Source organism: Myiozetetes cayanensis, unplaced genomic scaffold, assembly GCF_022539395.1.
Source record: "Myiozetetes cayanensis isolate MyiCay16 unplaced genomic scaffold, myiCay2020 scf32, whole genome shotgun sequence".
NCBI lineage: Eukaryota > Metazoa > Chordata > Aves > Passeriformes > Tyrannidae > Myiozetetes > Myiozetetes cayanensis.
This window is the reverse complement of record NW_026087544.1, coordinates 789,058-810,656: the sequence shown is the minus strand read 5'-3', so window position 1 is coordinate 810,656 and position 21,599 is coordinate 789,058. Positions and strand designations below refer to the sequence as shown.

General features: G+C 55.5%; 2 protein-coding genes across 5 annotated transcripts; both read right to left on the bottom strand.

The window, feature by feature from the left end:
* Positions 1 to 508: 508 nt before the first annotated feature.
* On the bottom strand, positions 509 to 13,674 carry TSPO2 (translocator protein 2). 3 transcript variants are annotated; one of them, XM_050326875.1, is made up of 4 exons: positions 13,654 to 13,674; positions 3,252 to 3,458; positions 2,623 to 2,761; positions 509 to 1,773 (listed from the first exon to the last, which is right to left on the bottom strand). In XM_050326875.1, the coding sequence occupies exons 2-4, from the start codon at positions 3,422 to 3,424 to the stop codon at positions 1,591 to 1,593; spliced, it is 495 nt and encodes a 164-aa protein (XP_050182832.1). In that variant the 5' UTR covers positions 3,425 to 3,458; positions 13,654 to 13,674; the 3' UTR covers positions 509 to 1,590. The 3 variants fall into 3 exon arrangements, with proteins under 3 accessions (XP_050182832.1, XP_050182831.1, XP_050182829.1); XM_050326874.1 differs by lacking the exon at positions 13,654 to 13,674 and adding an exon at positions 5,339 to 5,456; XM_050326872.1 differs by lacking the exon at positions 13,654 to 13,674 and adding an exon at positions 4,499 to 4,577.
* BAK1 (BCL2 antagonist/killer 1) lies at positions 13,415 to 20,325 on the bottom strand. Of its 2 annotated transcripts, none has more exons than XM_050326870.1 (6): positions 20,178 to 20,325; positions 16,686 to 16,805; positions 15,785 to 15,920; positions 15,526 to 15,669; positions 13,654 to 13,834; positions 13,415 to 13,545 (listed from the first exon to the last, which is right to left on the bottom strand). In XM_050326870.1, the coding sequence occupies exons 2-6, from the start codon at positions 16,771 to 16,773 to the stop codon at positions 13,444 to 13,446; spliced, it is 651 nt and encodes a 216-aa protein (XP_050182827.1). In that variant the 5' UTR covers positions 16,774 to 16,805; positions 20,178 to 20,325; the 3' UTR covers positions 13,415 to 13,443. The 2 variants fall into 2 exon arrangements, with proteins under 2 accessions (XP_050182827.1, XP_050182828.1); XM_050326871.1 differs by having other exon boundaries at positions 15,785 to 16,576; positions 20,178 to 20,196.
* Positions 20,326 to 21,599: the final 1,274 nt, after the last annotated feature.

Genomic DNA, 21,599 nt, shown 5'->3' with positions numbered 1-21,599 from the left:
CCTGGGAAGGGACGGGCAGAGCGCCCTTAAATCAGCCTTAACTCCAGGAATGGAACCTGCAGCCAGACACCAGCTCCCTCTGGGGGAGAAATCACCTCTGTTTGCCTGTCCTTTGCCATGGGACTCTCTGCAAGACACAGATGCTGTAAATAAGCCCTGAAATGCATAGGATTTCTTTTTTCTTTCCTTTTTCTTCAGTAGCTTTTGATCTCCCCAGTCCTGCTGGCACCGCTTGTGCTTTAGGGTCCTGCCCCTGCTCACACCCTCAGCTGGGCCATGGCCTGTTCTCGGGCAGCTTTTACTGGGGAGATCACAGCCTTGTGCTCGCAGCAGCCCTAGGTAAAGGCAGGAAGGGAAAACTAATGAATGGGATCAAAATAACAGCACTGCATTTATTTATTCTCCAAAAAGTAGTGGCTTGGTTTTATTAAAAGCAAATACAATTTATGTTACAGCCCCAGCTAAGCCCTTCCACCCCCCACCCTGCAGGTCCCCCCACGCACCCCAATCTACAGGCAGCTGCCAGGAAGATCCTCGTGCCCCTTCTCTTCACACATGGTGCTTTTAGCAATCAAAAATAGTAGTAAATACTCTCTGCAGATAACAAGAACTCAGGTTCAGGTCTGTCAAGGGCCAGGATGAGGGATGGACAGGGGCGTGATCCAATTGCTCTGGAAATCCTTGTGTTTTAACCTTCCCTGATTAATAATATTCCGGAGTGGAAAGACTCTGGGATGAGACACTTGCACTGCACCTGACAGACTCTTTGCCAATTATGTAGTTACAGCCATCGAGGCAGTGGGAGCAAGTTCCTGAATTTGACAGACTCTTGTGTCTCTGTACTTAAAAAAATAAGTATTTTTTCAAAGGCACTGATGTTAGTTTTTCTGTTCTGGTGAGGAATGGCACACAGAGGTGGAAGAGAGGAATTTGCTCTGGGGAGAAGCATTTGCATTCTAATCATTGCTGCTTTATCTTGGAGCATGAGCTGAAGGAGTGTGATACTCCCCAAATAGAAGTCAGAGCCCCGTCTCCTTGCACCAGCAGAACAAGAAAGATCCCTGCTCGCTTGGCAGCTGTCAGATAAAAAGTTAAAGGTATAAAGCCCAAACCAGGTGATACATGAACGTGAAGCAACAGCACAAACAGCAAAAAATCAAGGAAGTTCATAAAAATGGGTGTGCATGAGTGAAGGGCATTTTTGTTTGGTCCCAGGAGAGGAGATGGGATTTACCTCGTGTGTGACCAAGCTCTGCTCCTGGGGGTGGTGGCAGTGTCGGGGGGCTCTGGGGTTGCTGCCCTGAATTACCCTGGATCACGAGTTCCCAATTTGGCTGGTGGAATTTGACCTGATGGCATTAAGGGCAGGGTACAGCTGTAGTCCCCAGACCTCAGCAGTGCCGGAGAAAACAGCTCCCGGCTTAAGGATGCCCAGTTACTTTAGAGGAGCCCGTGGGTGCATCGTGCAGAGCTTCACACAGCCACGATGGAGGTGGGAGGAGGAGCAGGACACACGTCCCAAAATGGACCCCCCGAGTTAATAGATCTTGGTTCCCATCAGCATAGTTTAGCTGCACAAAATGCCTTCATTTATTCACTCTTCCCTGCCTTGTGCTCGGGGTTGTCCCTCCAGATGCGGATGGTGAGGCAAGTGGCCATGGCCAGCCAGCCCAGGTACGGCACCAGCAGCAGCGCCGCCACCTTGTTGATGCGGTACCAGGAGCACAGGGTGCCGATGGCCAGCCCGTCCAGGCACAGGATGTCGATCAGGGCCTGCAGCAGAGACAACACAGTGACTCCAGGCACGAGTATAAACCTCCCAGCACGAGCAGAAACCATCCTGGATCAGGTGGAGAGGGGGAACAGCAGTGGGGGGTGTTCGGCACTGAGGAGTCACTTGGAGTGATCCTAAAGCCTGGGAGCCTGGTCCTGAGTGAGACCTGAATGTGTCACACCAGGAGCCAAGACTAATCAATGTTCATTTCTTTGCTCATTATCAAATTCCACAGATTAGCCCCCTGTTTATGGTGATCAGTGTCCCCTTCTGCTGATAACAGACAGAGAACATGCTCATGGGGCTACCATGGCCATGGTCACTGAACAAACTTTCTAGCTGTACCTTTCACCCCCAGAGTGACAAAATCAAGTGGACACACAAATCCCTGTGTGTGCTTCCATCACCTCCAGGCCTTGGCGCCCGAGGCAGTGCCTCATGGCCCAGAGCGGGTGTGGCTGTGCCAGCAGTGCCTCAGCTCCATGCTCTGCATTGTGTGTGCTTGATAAGCCCCTCACAGCTGCTCCCCCCAAGGATGGTGGTGTGGCACAGGGTGTGACCCCCCAAAGCACTTATCTCTGCCCCTGGACCCTTAACTGGGAGGTGCAGCCCCGGCTGATCTCCCGCCCGGTCTGCCCACCCCAGCTATCACAGGGCAGGAGCAGGGCGAGGGTGGGGGCACTGATACCATTGTCTGGGACCAGGAGCAGCGGGAGCTGTGTCTGAGCAAAGGCTCTTCTTGCAGCTCTGTGCAGTTACACGGTGTTAGGAAACCCCCAGCCACCCCAAAACCTCAGGCAGGAGCCCAGCAGAGGAGCCCCGGCAGGGGATGGGGCTGGGGCCATTACCATGTTCAGGTTCTGGGCACCGAAGAACAAGGGGGGCCAGGCCCAGTTCAGGGCCAGCTGAGCCCCGTAGAGCCCCAGGGGGACGATGGCTTTGCTGCTGCAGCCGCCCAGGTCACTCCACACCAAGTAGGAGGCGTAGCTGTGGAGAGGGACACGGGTTAGTGTTTGCAGCGGGTAAATCCCCAAGGGAGACAAAGTCTCTAGGAGTGTTTCCCAACAGGGACTGACAGGACAGTCATGTTTGCATCCACGTCAGGCCCTGAGCTCTGCTCTCTGTGACCAGGGACAGGACCCAGGGAATGGCTGGAGCTGTGTCAGGGCAAGGTTAGGATGGATCTCAGCAAAAGGTTCTTCCCCCAGAGGGTGGTTGGCACTGAACAGGCTCCCCAGGGCAGTGGGCACAGCCCCAAGGCTGCCAGAGCTCCAGGAGGGTTTGGACAATGCTCTGAGGGACAGGGTGGGATGCTGGGGTGTCTGTGCAGGGCCAGGGGTTGGACTGGAGGATCCCTGTGGGTCCTGACGTGCTCTGCTGGCTCAGGCACAGGGCATGCCCAGGAGCCACGGTACGGCCTGGGAGGGCTGCCCTGGGTGTGCCAGGGGCAGGACAGGGCAGCAGCCACAGAACTTACCCCATGCCCGTGTACAGGACTGTCCAAGCAACAGGGAACATTTTGCGGGATGGACACCAGGAAGGTTTTTTCAGCTTCTCGTACCAGGCAGGTATTTCCTTTCGATTAAGGAACCAGCCAAGGAAACCCCCGACGTGGGGCAGGACAGTGAACCCAACAGTGTAAGCCCACATCCTTCCTCAGTGGCTCCAAGTCACCTTTTACCTGCTGTAAGTTAAAAACAAAAATAGAGTATCACTTTTAAATGCCATTTTTCCCTACTTTTATCCTGTGATTGTCCATATTCCAGTTCAGTGCCTAGGGCAGAGGGGAAGTATTAAATGTTGTGTTCAGCTCTGCTGCTGGCCCCCTGCAAGCAGGTGAGTTGAGCCACAAGGGTAGTTTCTTAATTTGCTCACGGGTTTCCTCTTGTATAAAAGGAAGGGAAATTTGCTTTAATAATTACACAATGCTGCTTCAAAAGACAGGATAACACAAGGATACATCCAGCATTCCTCCTCTGTCCCATACCTTCCCCTGCCTTTGATCTCCACAGAGCTCTGAACCTGCCACTCTTCAGTACTCCTTCCTTTGCTCTCAGTATTCACCTTCCCTCCGGATCCATTAAGGAATTAAACCCAAATTAGCATTCATCAGGGATAACACGTAGGATTCACCAGGAGCACAGCAGGTTTGTGCTGTCAGCACAAGTACAAAATGCACCTGGGAAGGTTTGGGGTTTAGCAATGCAAGAGGAGAGGAGCAGGCACAGAGAATTCCCTCAGCCAGGGAAATGTCCTGGATCCCTAGGCACTGAGAGGAGAGGACTGACCTGCACAGACAGCTCTGTTTGGGATTTCAGCTCACAATTAACACTCTGCTGTACCCTGAGCTAATTGTTATTATTATCATCATGCTACAACATGTTAGGAACAGTATGAACCAATTCACCCCTCAACAAGGAACAAACACCCCAGTACACCATCAATTCCTTTACCAGACAATTTATAGAGCTATAAAAGTACCTACAGAACCAGGAGATAACTGAAAACTGAGAAAAATTATCATTTAGTTCTGCTTTAAAGTGTGAACCAGCACCGCTGGGTTCTGGTTCCTCCATAGGCTGCAGAAACGGAAAATGAGAAAAGTGGATTTTTCCCAAGTCCTTTGTAGCATCCACCCAAACCTTCCAGGCTCTGGAGGTAAAGGAGGGTTGCAAATGACCCAACACTGTTGTAAACCCTTATTTCCCCTCCCAGCCGTTGTACCTGGAGGTGCAGGAGCTGTAGAGCCTCCCGTGTGTCACTGCCTGGCTCCGCCTGGCCCAGGGAAGGGCTTGGACATCCAGGACCAGCCCTGGCCCCACTGCTGGTGCTGCCCCAAGTGAAGGAGCTGGCAGCTGAGTTTTACCCAAATAGCAGAGATCAGGGTGTGTGTGTGTGTGTGCTGGGGCTGGGTCAGATTACACCGGGGAGCCCAGATCGGGCGGAATTCCCACGGATTTGGGGCGGTTGAGACACAGAGCGAGGGCAGGGCTGGGGCTGGGCCTGACCCCCCAGGGATGGGACATCCCAGGCCCTTGGCTTGGCTGGGGGACCTGGAGGGGATGGTGGGGCACCTTTAATCTGTCTGGGGGTGTGAAAGTACAAATGAAAGTGTGTGAGGTGCAAAGGGGGGTGAGGTGATTGTACAGGAGCGTGTGCAGGAGGGATGGGGGCCGTGGAGCTGGGAATGCTGGGCCTGTTACCTGGATTCACACCTGCTGACTTACCCCACCTGAGAACCCACCCCAGAGAGCGGTGTGGGCACAGGGCAGGAGCTGCTGCACGTGTGGGGTGTCCCTGTACAGGGGTCCCTGCCACATTCCTGGGGTGTCCCAGCCAACCTGGACCCCCAGACCTTGGTTAACACAGCAGTGATTCACCAGGTGCTTTCAGGGGCCACCTGTGCACTGGCCCTTTGGCTAAAATTCTCTGGAATCTAAAATAAAGATGTTGCACAAGCATGTTAAATGGAAAAGAAAAAAGCTAGAAATCAATTTCCATTAGGGAGCTGTCGGCAAGGGCTGGGAAATGAAACACTAATTCAGTGCAGTTCTGGGTCATTACCTGGATTTCATGGCCAGAGGCAGCAGGGCTGGCTCCTCACGGGATGGGATGTTGCTGCTATAACATGAACCAGGGAAAGCTTCTCTTTTATTGGGCTCACAAGGAAATTATTTTTCGTGGGAGGAGAAAGAAAGGAAAAAAACTATGTAAAGAGCCAGATTTTCAGCTGGAATAAATCCTGCCCTGCCATTGCAGGGCTGGGTTTGTGCAGGGTAATTACCACTCCAGTGACAGATGCAGCACTCATTAATCACGCCACAGCCACCTGCATATTCTTCCAGAGTCTGTTGCTATTTGTGATTGGAAATGTGTGTCATGGAATGATGCAGTGACTATAAGTGCCCGAATGGTTTCCACTGGAGTCAGACACTGCTCTGCTGCAGAGCTCAGCACACGCTGCCCCCCACCCACCCTCTGGCAACTCTGTCAAAAAGCACAAAATTCAACAATTTGTAGCTGGTAATATTTCTTCCCCTGGGCGTGAGCCCAAACCCATGATTGCTGGTTGGCTTGGCAGACAGCAGCTGTGTGCCCAGGCCGGTTTAGAGTCTAATGTGCTGGAAGAATGAGAAACTGAGGGTCAAATCACAAGGATCTGGTAATTCTGGGATGCTGGGAATGCTGCTGCATGATAGGGGAATAGCAAATGGGAAGAGGGAGAAAACAGCAGAGGCAATTTCAGGACTAAAAGCCGTGTATTGGTCTAACTGGGGCTTTAGAGCAAAGAAAGGGATCGGTGAGTCACAGAATCATGGAATGGTTTGGGCTGGAAGGATCACCCGGTTCCACCCCCTTCCACTCTTCCAGTGCTGGCTTTCCTTGGATTTATGTCTCACTATCTCTGGTTTGAACCATTCCCCAGCAGTGCAGGATGAGGTAGGGCTGCCTCACAGCACAGCCACCTCCATGGGGTCTGTGCAGGGCGCGGGAGTTGCGGCTGCAGCGTCCCCGCGGCAGGGCTGGGTTACACAACGCTGTTTGTTTTCTCTTCTTAGCAACCTCCACACGTTGTCCCGAGAGCTCCTCGGCCCATGCAAGATTAATTGCTCAAATATAAAAGCCCTGTTAACCTGAATATATTATTGAAAACCAGCATATTTCAATCTGCCCTAGATTTGAAAATAGAGATGCCGGGTCAGCTCCTGGCATAAATCTGCAGAGCTCCTGGAAGCCGGCGGAGCTTCCCTGATTTACATCGGCAATAAAGGCGTCCTGGTTCAGCTGCCAGGACGGGTTGGGAGCGGGAGCTCACCCGGCTGCCACCAAGGACACGACGTGGGCCGGGGAGGGACCTCACAGGAACCACTGCCCAATGAGCCCCTCGGACGTGCCAGCCTGGCACTGCAGCATCAAACACTGCATTTTACTGTGTGAAAGGCTATTTAACACCCTCCCCCCAAAAAACCCCACCACCTTACTTTTATTTCTAATTTTTTTAAAAATGTTCTTTAAAATTTGCAGTGATGTTGAAAGAAGCATTCTGGATAGCATGAAATGATACAGGAACTTCCAGCAGGTCAGTTGGGTTTTTTTCTGTGTGGGCCGAGGTGGATCTGGGCTTCTCAAAACCTCAGTGTGGATTGCCTTTCTGCCACGAGGGAGCAGCAGGAAGGCTCCAGTTCCCGCAGCTCCATCAGCCAGGGCTCTGCCTCCCACAGGGCTGCTCGGTGGCCGGCTGGGAGCCGAGAGCTCAGGCTGAGTTTGAGGGAGAATTTGGGTCTTTGGGCTTCTCCTGCAGTGCCCGCTGGCTGCAGGGGCTGGCAGGGGCTGTGTGTGGAGCTGCCACGTGTGATAACGTCGGGGCACGGGCTCGCTCTTATCTGGCCCCAGAGGTTGCACCTCTGTGGCCAAAAGGGTAAATTCTAACGGCCACAGCTCGTCACCCTCCCTGCTGCCAGGAGGAGCTGAGTGCAGGCCAGGCACAGCACTGCAAGCAATTAAGTTCTGCAGCTTAACAAATTACCACTCTCTAGCTGAGCCTCTTTAATTAAGTAACCCCACGCACAGGCCCAGCCCAGCACTAATGTGGCATGAAATATTTTGCTTTCCGCTCCCATGACCAGCAACACCCGTGTGCTGGAGTGCTGGGAGCGCTGGTGCTGACCTGGAGCAGCCGAGCCAGGGGAGCCCAGAACCCTGGGGCCCTGGCCATGGGATGCTGGGCACTGCCCAGGGCTGGCTGGCTCAGAGGACTCAACCCTTCCCTCGGGATAAAAAGCCACAGAAACGGTGTCAGTCCCTGGAGGGGCCTGTCCAGCAGAATCTGTTCTCACTGCTCAGCTGCTCAGCTCTGCAGCTCCACAGCCCCAGTCTCAGTGTCAGACTGGGGAGTGGGTTTGAAGGGAGCCAGGATAAATAGCGTTCACAGAGGACTTTATGGGGCCTTAATAGAGCAGTTTGAGCTGCGTTTCAAGGTCTTTCCTACACGCAGAGTTAATTGAGAAAAGCTATTGCAGTTTCAAGTGATGCACTCGCTTAAATCAAGTTCACTTTCATGTGCTGGTGTGCCCTAAATTACACCAGGACGCATTTCCAGCCAGGAAATGCTTTGGAGGGAGGGTGTGCTGTCCACCAGGGATGAAATACTGGGGACAGGGCTTTCCTGGGTACTCAGTGAGAAGAACCAGAAGCTGAGGGGCAGCACTTCCCTCCCTGGGGTCTTAAAAAGCAGCAGAAAACCTCTGGACCCTGAGCTGGGTTTTCTGCAGCTGTAGGAAAAGGGAACACTACCCTAAACCTGCATTTCAGTTCATCCCAAGATTAGATTGGCTGAGAAACTTAAATCAAAATATTTTTGTTGTTCTTTTAAAGGAAATGCCCACTTTACTGGGAGAGTAAACTTCCTTCCTGGCTGCTTCTTTTTGGTCTAAATATTTATGTCGAGAACCGTGAAATTGTCAAAATGCATCAAAACAATGCTGGGAGAAGGTTTTCTTTGGAGAAAAACTATGGGGGGTTGTGTGTTTCTTCAGTCTTAGCAGAAATGGAAAGTGAAAAGGTGAAAGAACGCTGGGACCGGAGGGAATTCTGGCAAAGGGAAACTGAGGTAAAGATTCTGCAGAAAACCCAGGGCTTCTTAAAGGAAGAAAAACCACAACACTGGAAGATATTATAAATGGGTTTGGGTTTTTTCATTATTTGTGCCCCTCCTCAGGCCCTCCCACGAGCACAGGGGAAATGCCAGGGCCCTTCCTCAGCTATTCCTGTGGCACAGTTGATGGGCAGGGACACGGCCTGAGCAAATGGGAGGATTATTTTGGAGAGGGAGTTCTGGATTAGGAATGTGACTTGTGTAAGGGCAGTGTTATGGTTTGGGCTCTTTCAAGGGCTGGTGTAAGTGGAAAACTGGATTTATTGCTTTCTTTGTGCTGAATCAGGACTAACTTTGATAGCAGAGGATTTGCCTTTCCAACTGATCCGTCCAAGGGCATTGAGTTCCCGAGGATTCCCTGGAGACAGGTGTGTAAAATGGTGCATGGAGCCATGGAACTGCTGTGCCAGGGCTCTGCACAGCTGGACAGGCTCCAGCCTGGATCCCTGCACGCTGCCAGCAGGGCAGAGCAGAGCAGAGCCCAGCTCCACACGTGGCACAACAGCCCCATGTCAGAGCAGTGCTGGCTGCTGGGACAGATGAACCTCCAGGGTTTTCTCCTCCTGAATTTGCCCAGACCATGATCCATGGATTTGCTGAGGGAGAGTCAGGACGATCTGGGAAGGAGGAATAACTTGCAGAATACTCTGCCTCTCTGGCTGCCAAGTGCCAGGATGGAAAAACCCCCTGGCTCAGGGAAGGGTCGCTGGAATCTGTTCTCAGAGGCTGCTCCGAAGGCCCTGCTGCTGCTGGAGGGGCTGGTGCCAGTGCAGCAGGTCCCAGGGGGATTCCCAGATACTGGGGACAGAAACGATGTGTGAGATGGATGAATGGATAGGAACAAATCCTGAGGAGGGAGCAGATCCTGCCATGGCAGTGACAGTGCCAGGCAGGTGCCAAATGAGGGAAACCTGCCTGGCAGGGAAGGAGATCTGATTGAGAAATGAGGATGATAAAAATGAGTGTGTTTTCCCAGGTCCTGCCCACTCTCATTCACTTCATGTCCTGGATATTATGTAGAAAAAACCTTTATTTCCACAAAACTCATGTGTTTTGGAGTTTGACCCAGTTCTGGAGATAAGGCACTTGACTGAAATACCAGCTCTAGATCTAAATTGCCACCAGATCTTGGATTCTGGTTTAGGGTCAATTCCATCTGAATGGCCAAAGGCATATAGTGCAAAAATATTGTGGCCTTAATTATTTTTTTGGTAGTTTAATTAGGAGCTTGATCTGGGTTTGGGGCAGGACACAAAGTGGATTAGGGGAGCAGCTGGCTCTTTAATTAGGGTCATTTCTCTGTCCCTAAAGTTCACCCTTTGCTTGCCCAGAGGCAGCAGGGCAGCCCCAGCCTGGGGGGTGCTGGGGATACTCCCCCCTTGCTGGAATCCCACTGCAGAGATCCCAAAGTACCAACTGGCAGTGGTGACCTGTGGCTATTTATGGAGGCCAGGGACTGGGGTAAATATTTATTTAGATTCCAGTGCTTAATCTGCCACCGGTGGATTGTGTGGAAACACTGAGCCCACGCTCCTCCTGCAGCAATTTATATCCAGAGCATCCATCTCCCCTGCTTCCAAGGCTCCAGACACATTCCCCAGGATTAATTGTGCAGAGAAGGGGCACGGCCTGGGCTCAGACCTCGTGGCACCGTCCGGCCCCATCGGGGCAGGAGTCCTGCCCTGTCTCTTTTACCTGAGGGACGTTCAGAAACCCAACCCCAGGGACCCCGGGGGGATGGCCCAGGGCTGGCCCTGCCCTGCTGGACAGACACAGTGTGGGGACCTGGGACAGAGCCCTGGGGTCACTGGGATCCATCCCAGAGCAGTGGCAGCTGAGCTGTCCTGCCTGGGGACAGCAGAGCCACCCCCCTGTGCAGCCACCTCTGTCACCCCACAGGGTCCCACAGCCACCCCAAACACTGCCTGCTCTCCATCTACCAGAGCAGATCTGTACTGAGGGTGGGGAGGGGAAGGCTCTGGAAGGATCCTCCACGTTCACCAGCCAGGGTGGATGGACACCCCCCTCCCCTGCCCTGGCTCTGTGCCTCCCACCACAACCGGCCACCAACACTCTGGGCTGCACTGGGAGGGTCCCCCAGCCCCAAAGCTCGGGCTGTGGTGCTGCAGGGGGAGGCAGCAGCAGTGGGTGCAGGTCGGGGTGATGGGCAGGGCTGGGGAGTGTCTGGGGGGGCTCAGTGACAAGGGACACGGTCCCAGCTGTGCCAGCCCAGGCAGAGCTGCTAAACCATCATCCCCAGGAGCCACCCGGAGCAGGGAGCACAGCAGCTGGAAGCCTCTGCAAGAAAACCCTCCACACGGCCAGGAGATGAGTTTGCACTCAAGGTACCATTTTTATTTTGACATATATACATTATATAATTTAAAATGCAGAGTATTTGTCAGAGAAATGTTTTGTTTTTCAGATAAAAGCAACCCACCGTGTCCCACACAGCCCCTTTGATGCCCTTGAAAGGTGACCTGCAGACAGCTCCTTCCCCATCTCCCTGCTGCTGCTGGGAAAACCTGCCTGCCTCTCCTCTCCCCCTGGAAAAAGGTGGATGTACCTGTCCCTCCCCTCCAGAGCCAAGTGTCCTTTACTGTCACACGCCCTGTCCCCTCCTGCAGGGCTGAGACAGAGCTGTGGGGACACTGGGAACAGGGCAAGGAGGAACCAGAGCTGACAGGGACAGTTTCAAACACTGCTGTAAAACCTGCCAGGGTGGGGAAGGGCTGGAGGGAGAGGAGGTTCTGCCCAGCAGCTTGGGAAGATTCCTCCATCCAGAAGGAAGGAGTTGGAAGATGGTGAGACAAAAAAAAGGCTCAGTAAATGAGACTCTTCCTTTGGCAGAGAGGCACCAGGAGCCCCGGGGCACCTGGGGCTGTGGCCATGCAGTGAGAGGACACAGCACCAATCACACAGTCCCAGTTCAGGCTTTTTTGCACTAGTTACCAGTGCTGGGAGGGCTGGGAGAGGTGAGAGCAGAGGGAGGCGATGCACTGAGGTCCTGAGACAATCCTCCCTGCAAATCCCCTGAGAAAAAGCATGAAATGGAGCTTTCCTTTGCACAGCACCGAGTTAAAAGTTCTCTTCTCTGTCCTGGTATCCCAGGCTTCACTAAGGCTCAATCCTCTACCATAAATACGAAAAATATTCTTTACTTGAAGCCTGCTGGGCCATACAGCTGCATTTGGTTTGCAATGGGAAACACTTTATCTGGGAAATGAGAATAAATTATGAGCAGCAAAAGCTCTCCCCAGTCTGTTAGAATTCCAGGAGTGTGTCTGAAGTAGTGAATAAAACCTGATGTGCTGCATTTTTTTTTCAAGGACTTCCAAAAAGTCCTTCTGGAGACACAACCCAAGCAGAGAACCAGCCTGGAGGACGATGATTTGCCAGCAGAGGGGCTGATTAGGAGAAAAGGGAAATAACGATCAGTAGTTCATTTTGATCGTGGCAAAAAGGCTCCATCTGGTGGTGTTTGCACCCAGAAAGGAGGTGAGGAGGAGGGTGGGAACTGCAGATCCTCTTGAACTTGAGGAAATGTCAAGCTGGGAGAAGGGGTGGCACGATGGGAAATGAAGCTGTGTGTGGATAAATGCAGAGAAATGCACTTGCAAGGGGACAGATGAGGCTGGGGAACCCTGGGGAGCCAGGCTGAGCTGCTCAGAGTCAGCACTGACAGGCCATGGGAGATCTGTGCTGCCCTGCACAGGGCAGGGCAGGCACCCAAACAGAGAGAGAGGAATAACAGGAAATATTTTAATGCCTTTCTATTAAGCACAGTCCAGAGCATTCCAGCAGGAACAGGGATACTGGAGGAATAGGAGCAAAATGATAAGCTCAGAAGGACCTTGATATGGAAACAGGTTAAAAAGTTTGCTATTCAGTTAAAAAGAGGCAGGATCAGGAGGGATGTGAGTGTTAAAAAATTAAGGCTGGTCCTGCTAAGCCTGGGCAGCTTTGAGGGGAGAGAAGGGAGCTGTCAGGGGCAGGAGGGAGCTGCCTCTGAGCTCAGGCAGGACATGGAGTAACCAGCTTAAACTCCCTGTTTTGCAGTAGTCAGGAAGCTTTGGGGATGGGAGAGTGGAGCTTCCCTCCCTCCCCCAAAAATCCCACTCAAGCATCACCAGGAACGGAACAAGGTCAAGTCTGCCCTGGGGGCAGCCAGGGATGGGATGCAGCCTCAGGGCCCCCCACTGACAGCCAGGGAGGACAACTGGTCACAACTGGGCTGCTCCTTTGCCAGCACCTGCTGAGTGGACCCCCAGCAGAACTGGGGCGTGGGCAGGGAAATCCCTCCTGTCCCCACCACAGAGCACCCACGGGTTTTTAGTGTTGGGGAACCTGCTGGTGCTGCCCAGGTGAGCTGGCACGGAACCCCTGAGCTCGTGGGGGCTGTGGGGCTGCACCCCAGCCCTGCACCCCCTGAGCCCTGGGGAGCTGCAGGGGTCCAGGCCCAGGCTGGGGCAGGGAACACCTGCCAGAGGAGGGGCAGGAGGAGTGTTCCTATAAAAAGGGATTAGGATGTCTGATAAAAAGCTGGAGAAGGCTCAAGTACTGGGCTCAGGAGCAGAGGGAAGGTGAAGCAGCCCCACGTGGGCTTACAGACAACAACTGTAAGCCCAGGGCTCAAACACAGGGAGGGGCTGGGCTGGGGCTGTCAGCAAAGGGGGGCTCTGCACCTGCCCCAGGGGTGCACAGGACCCTACACACACACACAGAGGCATTACCATCACACCTCTGTTCCTCCTGAGGGGTCCCAGCAATGCCCCACCACAGTCAGGCCCCATCCTCAGTGCTGAGACATCAAAAAGACATCAAAGTGAAGCCCCCCATCCCCTACTTCTGTCTGTGGCTCCTGGGGATGCAGAGACCCCAGGCCCTGTGGTGGGAGGGGGTGCAAGCCCCGCTCTCTCTCAGGGGCTCCTTGAATCCCCCTCTCCTGGGAGACGTCAACGCAGAGCAGAGAACTGAGAGAGAGCTCGGCCGGACCCCCCAGCCCCTGCCCCCCTCAGGGCCTGAAGAAGCGTCGTAGCACCAAGTGCCCCACCACGACCAGGGCCACCACCAGCATGTACTTCATGTAAACATTGTCCAGGTCCAGCGCAGCCACCTGGCAGGGAGCAGACACCGCAGTCAGTCCTGCTGGAGCCAGGCTGCTGTGCTGCCTGAGCCCCCAGGGACCCCCAGGCCCCCCCAGCCCCCCGGCAGCCCCGCTCACCCATCCTCCCTGCTGGGCGATCCAGCGGGCGATGCGGTGCTGCACCATGAACTCCACCACGTAGCGGGCGATGCGGCGCAGGAAGCCGGGCAGGCCGTGCTGGAAGACGTGCATGGCCATGCGGTAGCCGAAGCTCAGCAGTGCAATCACACGGCCCCAGTTGATGCCGCTCTCGAACAGGCTGGAACGGAGCAGAGGGGCCGCTGAGTCCCTGCCCAGAGCTCCCGGCTCGGCCTCCCGAGGGGTCTCGGGAGGGAACGGCCCTGGAGTCGCACCGGGTGAGGTTTGGGTTGGATGTTGGGTTGGATATTGGGTTGGATATTAGGGAGCATTTTTTCACTGAAAGGGTTGTCCAGTCACCCATCCCCGGACAGATTTAAAAGCCAGGTGGATGTGGCGCTTGTGGATGTGGTTTAGTGGTGGTTTTGGCAGTGCTGGGGGAATAGCTGGACTTGATGATCTTAGAAGGCTTTTCCAACCCAAACAGTTCTCTCATTCTGTGGTTGCAGGGCTGGGGATGCTGCACCAGTCCTTGAGGCTCATCCCAGCCACACTGACATGGTGATTTTGTGGCTGGAAGAGGCTCCCAAACGTGTCCAGGGTTTGGCTGCTGAGGGCAGGTTTGGCACTGATTTATCTAGACCAGTTTTTGAAGGTGTTTTTCCTGCTTTCCAGCAAAGCAAGTGAGAAGGGAAAAAAGGGAATAAAAAAATAAAAAAGAGAGTAGACTGAGGCCCTGTGTTTCAATCTGCTGCCCTGTGCTGGTGGTGCCTGCACTGCTCCCTGCAGAGCCTTGGCAGAGGTATGAAGAGGGGAGTTAGAGCCCTGGAGGGAGCAGAGAACAGGAGCACAGGGAGAGGGACAGGGGTTAATTTACCTGAGTGTGTTACTGCCTCAGCCAGCGCGGCTTCCCGGACAGGGGAGCAGGAAAAGGACAGAAGAGAAGCAGTTAGACACAAACACCGAGAGGAGGGTGCAGGGACAGGGCTGTGCAGAGCCAGGGGTGCTCAGAGGAGCCATGGGAACCCAGAGAACCCTCCTGCCTCTGCCTTCTGCACGACCCTGGGCAAACCACTGAACATGCAGAGTGTCCTGGTGTCCCTGCAGCCAGACAGGGTGAGCACTGAACCCCTGGATGCCACCTCAAACAAAGCTGTACCACATCCTGGGGCTGCATTGGTGCCTCTGACAGCCAGACTCCTCGGGATGTGCCAGCCTGGAGCAAGCAGCAGCAGGACCAGCAGCAGCTCTGCCTTGGCCCAGGGCTGGCTGTGCCCCCGAAGGGTTGCCAGGACATTCACTTGGCTACATCCCCCAGACTTTCTGACCCCAGTCAGCTCCTGCAAGGACGGAGATGCTGTCAGGGGAAGACTGTCCTAGCAAGGCACAGGAGGAGGAGCAGACAGGCGGGAAACACAGAAATAGTCAGGGTGAGCTCACGGGGAGCTCGGCCCAGGGACAGCGGGTGAAGCTTGAGAGGACAGAGCCTGTGTGCTGGGATAGTCCCTGTGTGCTGGGACAGTCCCTGTGTGCTGGGATAGTCCCTGTGTGCTGGAATAGTCCCTGTGTGCTGGGACACACTCCGTGTGCTGGGACAGTCCCTGTGTGCTGGAATAGTCCCTGTGTGCTGGGATAGTCCCTGTGTGCTGGAATAGTCCCTGTGTGCTGGAATAGTCCCTGTGTGCTGGATAGTCCCTGTGTGCTGGGATAGTCCCTGTGTGCTGGGACACACTCCGTGTGCTGGGACAGTCCCTGTGTGCTGGGACAGAGCCAGAGAGGGGGAGAGGGTTTGACCAACAGCGCTGCACCCGTGTGACCTCCCCTTCCCTGCTCTGCTCCAGGAGAAGGCTGCCAGCCTGCCAAGGGCCCTACCTGGAGGCTATCTTGGTGAAGTGCTCGTAGGCGTTGGCTGCAGTGGGCTGCAGGGTGTCCAGCATGGTGCGGAACTCGGCGTCGTAGCGCCTGTAGATGTCATCGCCGATGATGGCCAAGCGCTGCCCCACCTGGCTGCCGGTGCTGCGGAGGGAGGGCAGAGTCAGGGCGGCTCAGCAGGACTGAGGGGTGGGTCTGCCACGGGGTCTGGCTCGGGGTGGGCCAAGGGACAGGCACAGGGTTGGTACCAGACATTTACCTCTCCAGGTCCTGCTGGATTTGCTCGATCTCGGGGTCCGTGGGCACCTCCGCCCCTCTCTCCTCCCTCTCCTGCTGGTAGCGGTAGAAGGCGTAGCTCCGGAACACCTCCTCTGCCTCCGCTGCCACTCGGTCTTCTAGAGACATGGAGGGAGAAAAGTCAAGGGAGAAGAGGAAAACCATCTCCAGGCCCCAGAGGGGTGCTCAGGTTACACCGAGCCCAGGCTGGGTCAGAGAGGGGAAGGGAAGTGACAAACCCTGTCGCTGTGTTTTCAGGGGGTTGTTTTTTGTTTTGCAGAAACGGGTTTATTTGGTGGCAAACAAATCTCACCTTCTGGGAACCGGAGGAGCCCGGGAAGGCTCCCCGAGAAAACGAAAGCGGCTGACTCAGAGTTTCAGGGAGAGGAGGGCAAACACTCAGCCAGACAGAAGAGGAAATTGGTGCTCCAAAAAATCCCTCGTTTAATTACCCCAGGTGCTATTTTTAGTAACACAAGGACAGGAGAACAGACAAGGGCTCACAATCACACCCAAGCAGATAAGTTTCTTCTGCATCCAAAGATAAGCAAACAGAACCCCAAATGAAATCCAGGCTCAACCCCTGGGACAAAAGCCTCCTTCCACCCCACAATCCCACGGCATGTCCTGGTGAGAGCTGCAGATTCCTGCTTCCACTGGAGCCCACAAGGCTTCTGCCTCAGAGGCATGCAGGATCCCTCTGGGATCCTCCAAATTCCAGAGGACACTCCCGAGTTTTGGGAGGCAGAAGGATGCCAGGATGGCCAGTAAGTGCCTGCAAGCAAACAAGAACTCCCATCTTAGCAAAGCAACCAGCAGGGAATAAAACAAACAAATGAAGGGTTTAAAGTGCTTCCTCCCCTGAACGCCCCACAGCTCCTTACCGGGGTTGAGCTCCTGTGACAACCTGTGCCTGTCGCTGCCCCGGCATCCCTGGGCCCGTGGTGGGTCACCATCATTCCCTGAGGCCATTGCAGAGGGGTGCTTGGGAATGTCAGCTTTACCTGGAACACGATGGTGGGAGCTGGTGAGTGACCTGAGCAGCCAGCAGGAGCCCTGCTGGTCCCTGGCTCTCACAGCCACACGCTCGGAGCAGCAGGAACGCTGCTGGTGTTATCTCTGCCAGCAGCCTATTTCCTCCCTACCTGGCACGCTCATTCCTTGTTCTGACTACAAAAGAATTCTGCTTAATCCTTTGACTGCACTGGATTTCTCCTCTTCGAGACTCTGATGTCATTTGCCAAAAAAAGACAACTCACTACCACACTTCCTCCTGGGTTTGCTGGGAACAGGTTCCTTCCCTCTCTGCAAGTGGCTTGGGCTGCAGCAGCTCTTTGTGCCCTGAAATGAGTGCAGCACCACACACTTCCTCAGCCCAGACCACAGCACCTGCAGGGCTTCACCCAGGGCTGAAATAAATTCAGTGAGAACCAAACACACGGCTCATCCTGCCCCTGAAGTTCACAGGAATCCTAAACCCAGACCTGCAGTTCAGGGCTTATGGCAGCTCCTTCACCCTGAGCCCCAGGGTTTGCAGAGAAGGGAGAGAGGCCACACAGTTCCTGCTGGGATTAACAGGGATCACAGCAGCTCCTTGCCTGCAGTCTGACCTGCCAGTACATGTTCCCAGGCCAGACTTCTGCAGGGCTCAACTGGTGGGTCTCCTGATTTGCAGCAGCTCTGAACTCATGAATAAGATACAATTCATGACATTGACACCCAGAAATTTAAATAAAGAAAGAGCTGGTTATGGATAAATAACCGCCTACATCAATGTTGGAAGTGCAACATGCGGGTCAAGCTCACAACCTCACACTGAAGATTGCTGAGAAGAAAAAAGAAATGGAAACTGTCAGCAGCAATGGGAAGTACAGCCTGCACTCCGGTGGGATGGGGGCTGGAATCACAGAGCTGCTCAGGAGCCTGAGCCATGGTGACACATGACGGACATGGGGTTTTTTCCTACATGCTTCTGAGGATAGGACAGGATTTCCCTTTTCCTCCCCAAGCTCAAACACCCCCATCCAAGGATGGATGAAAAAATGATGAGGATCATCAGCTGAGAATAAGAGTAGATCTTTGGAGAGAGCTGGCTCCCACTTGCCCAGATCAGCAGAGACCCAGGCTCCAGAGCTGCCTCTCCTTGCTCTTAGAATCACAGAATCATCGGACTCCCTGCTCTGGGATGATGCAGAGAGCTCAGGGAGTGCCTGGAGTGGATGCCCATCCCCTCCTCCTGAGGAAGCCTCTGGTGCTTCCCCCACTATCCCCAGTCCCTCTGTGGGCCCAGCAAGGCTCTGGCTGAGCCCCCCTGCCCCGGCAGGGCTCGGTGCTGCTCGGGGAGCAGGCTGGGAGCAGCTCTCTGGAGCTGTGGGTACCTGGAACAGTGGGAATTTCCACTGTTACCCCACAGTGCCACAGCCCAGGGGGGATGGGATGCTGGGGAGAGTGTGGGTGCATCCGACGAGCTCAGCTGCCTCGGGAGCTTCCACAGCTCGGTCTGCAGGGACAGTGGGCTGTGTCTGACATCGACCCAGCCCTCACCACAAGTGACAGGGGCTTTCTGCTGCAGCCCTGCTTGCCATGAGGGGCCAGCCAGTGCAGGAGCCCAGAGCCAGACGCAGATGACTCATGATTTTCAAGCTTGCATTTGGCCAGCCCTTTGAACCCTGGGAGAACTTTCGTTTTCGCTTTCCTCCTGGGTTCTTGCAGCGCTCTCTTCTCTTCTCTTCTCTGGTGACACAACCCTGTGCAGCCTTGTGCTCACACACGCCTGGGACCGGCAGTGTGTCAGTCCCCAACCACTGCCCACACCAAACTCCCACTGCTGCAAACCTGTGAACGCCCAGCACAGCTCACTGCCCGTCTCTGCTGGGCTCAAAGTGTCTCAGACCATCCCCTCCAGGATCCAGAGTGCTGCTGCTCCTCCTGCTCCCCAGCCCCCTTGATGAGCCCCATCCCCCCTTTGTTCTGAGAACACCCCCCTGCAGGAGAACAGGGAAGGGGGTGAAGCAGGAAATGGCACCCATAGGCTGAGAGACAGCCCAAGGCTGCAGAAAATGAAAATTCTCTAGGACTTGAGACAGGGCTCAAGGGAGGGTTATGGGGAAGCTGCAGGTCACTGAGAGCAAGGTCTGATCCACTCTGCAAGGTGTTTTGGTCTTGTAAGAGGCTGCAAAGTGTTCAAAGCAGCAGCCAGCACCTGAGGTGTGGGTTTAGCTACACCTCCAAGGTGACACAGGGCTCTTATCTTTATTAAAGAGCACACGCCATGCAAAGAATGAGCCTTCCCCAATTAAACAAAGACCTTTGCCTCCAACTGTTTCTCATTTCACCCTCATCTCCTCTTCTTAAAGACCTCTGACACATTTCCTGTGTGTCTTTACAGCACACCCACCACTTCAGCCAACTTTCCTCCAAAGGAAAGTTCCCGGGCCCTGGGTGCAGGGAAGGTGGTGGGATCAGCCCAGAGAGGGAGCACAACCCCTGTGGCCAAGCCCAGACAGGGGCTCCGAAGTTCACCCCTGAGATGGTCTGAAGATCCTGTTCCAGGAAATGCACGGAGCATCCTCTGGGACCTCCCGCGGGTCTGGGCCATGGGAGAGATCCCAGCACAGTGTGCGGGGCAGTGACCCCTCCCTGGCACAGAGACCCCTCCCTGGCACAGAGACCCCTCGGGACTCCGTGCCCGCTGCCACCCCTGCGCTGCCAGCACGAGCCAGGCTCCTCCCGCCTGTCCTGGCGCAGCAGACAGGAGAGTCTGCCCGTTTTGGTGGCCCCAGGGAGGGCAGACGACCCCAGCAGACCCAGCCACGGCAGCCACGGTCCCCCCACGCCCGAGCGCCCGTGTCCGGAGGTGGCCGCGGGGACAGCACAGCCACACGTGCCGTGTCCGAGGTCGCGGCGTGGCGGGACGGGTGTCACCCCCTCCTCGGCGGGGCACAGCTCTCCCCACCGCCGTCCCCGCGGTCCCCTCGCCCCGCGCGGGGATGCCGCGCACAGGGATGTCGGGCGTGGCTGTCACCGCCGCGGCCTCGCAAGGCGGGAAAAAAAAAAACCATCTGGAGAAAATACGGTCAAAAAAGGAGAAATTCCCTCTCTAGGACAGCGATCTGCCCGCGGCGGGACCTCCAGCCCCGGCCCGGCCGTTTGTCCGCACAGCCGCGGCTGCCGAGGCACCACCCGCACTTTCTCCTCGTCCCGGGCCGCGCGGGATGCGCCCCCCGCCTCTGTCACCCCTCCCGGCCCCCGGGATCCCCCGCGGAACCCCTGCGGCTGCCGGTGCATCCCTGCCCATCCCGGCTGGGCCCGGAGAACAGAGAGAACCCATCCTGGGGGACGCTGGGGAGGGGTGAAGGGGTTCCCCCGCGACTCACCGTGTCCCGGGGCGCTACCGCATCCCGGCCGGGAGCCGCTCCATCCCGCAGCCTCCTTCCTGCTCCTGCCCGGAGCGCGGCGCGGGGAAAGGAAGCGAGCGGGGCCGGGGAGGAGGAGGGAAAGAAGAAGAGGAAAAAAAAAAAAAAAACCAACCACAAGTAGAAACCCGGCCCCGGACCATAGACACGGGCGGCTCCGGCTCAGCTCCCTCTAGAGGCACCAACCCCGGCGCGGGGCAGCGCCGAGCACCGAGGGGGCTCCTCGGGGGGCTCGGGGGGAGCTGAGGCACCGCTCAGGGAGCTGGGGGTCTGCCCTGCGCTGCGGGGATGGCACCGCACACCCCGGCCCACCCCGGCGCTCTGCTTGTCGTGCTGCCCCGGGAGCCTTCGGCGTCTCCCTGGGCTCTCCAGTGGTTTTCTGACCTTTTCCTTAAGGCTGCACCTTAAGGTTTGCCCTCTGCCATGTTCCCCAACTGGAGCCCCGTTACCCCTACTGGAGCATTTCTGGGTTTTAGGAGGAAACTTGTGTTGATCCACCGTAAAAATGTCACCAGTGGTAGAGATGGTTCACACCAAGTGCCTTAAGACATTTGAAATCCACTGAAAAATCCCAGCAGCTGGAAAGAGGAGGTGTGATTCCCCGCGGGGAGAGAGATAGCTGCAGTGCTGAGGGTTCAGTGATCTGCCCCGCCTGCTTTTCCTCTCCTCGCTCCTTGGGACACTGCCAGGGGCACTGCTGGGGCTGGAAAGAGCCAGATAAGCAGAGGTTTGGGGCCACTACAGACGCCTGACTGCTGATTATCACACCCAGGAGCTCAGTGTGTGCCCTGTGGGACGTTCCCTGCACCAGGGTGGTGGCTGCACTGACACAGGGCAAAGCGGGATGTGGAGGGCAAAGCAAAGGACACCCACAGTGACTGTGGGAACAGGGGCTGGGAGAGATGCCCTGGCCAGGGATGGCTTTCAGGGAGGTAAAACAATGACAGAGCAGAGGGAGGCGAGGGATCAGCTGAGGGGGACCATCCCCACCAGCCTGGTACCAGGGGGTCTGCCTTCCTCCCAGGGCCACCCACTGAGAAGCTCCTGGTCCTGGTGGGGGTCAAACTCCCACCACCACCCTCAATTCTGCATCGAGCTGTGGATGAGTTTCAGAGGTAGATGTGGCTGCTTGGCTCTGATGTCCCTGACTCTGGGTGACTGATGTGTGCTGGTGGTGGTTCTTGTGCACATCTGGTGTGATGTGTGGCCAGGTTTAAGCTGTTCTACTACTGCAGAATGAGTCCTGGGCTCCTCCCCACCACACCCACCTCAATCCAGGCTGTTCCTGAGCCCCACCACCATTTCAGATTTAGCAGCCCCCAGAATTACCTCATTAGGTGGCAGCTCTGGTGAGAACTTATGTTGTGAATCTCCTCTAAAACC

Bases quoted from the DNA above. Each gene is read 5' to 3' on its own strand.
- BAK1 (XM_050326870.1), bottom strand. From the start codon at position 16,773: ATGGCCTCAGGGAATGATGGTGACCCACCACGGGCCCAGGGATGCCGG. The intron at 13,835-15,525 runs GTAGGGCCCTTG...GCTCCGTTCCAG, and splicing joins TTCACCAAGATAGCCTCCAG to CCTGTTCGAGAGCGGCATCA. The intron at 13,546-13,653 runs GTGAGCGGGGCT...GCTCCCTGCCAG, and splicing joins TCGCCCAGCAGGGAGGATGG to GTGGCTGCGCTGGACCTGGA.
- TSPO2 (XM_050326875.1), bottom strand. From the start codon at position 3,424: ATGTGGGCTTACACTGTTGGGTTCACTGTCCTGCCCCACGTCGGGGGT. The intron at 2,762-3,251 runs GTAAGTTCTGTG...CCCTCTCCACAG, and splicing joins GTCCTGTACACGGGCATGGG to CTACGCCTCCTACTTGGTGT. The intron at 1,774-2,622 runs GTAATGGCCCCA...TCTCTGCTGCAG, and splicing joins GTGCCCAGAACCTGAACATG to GCCCTGATCGACATCCTGTG.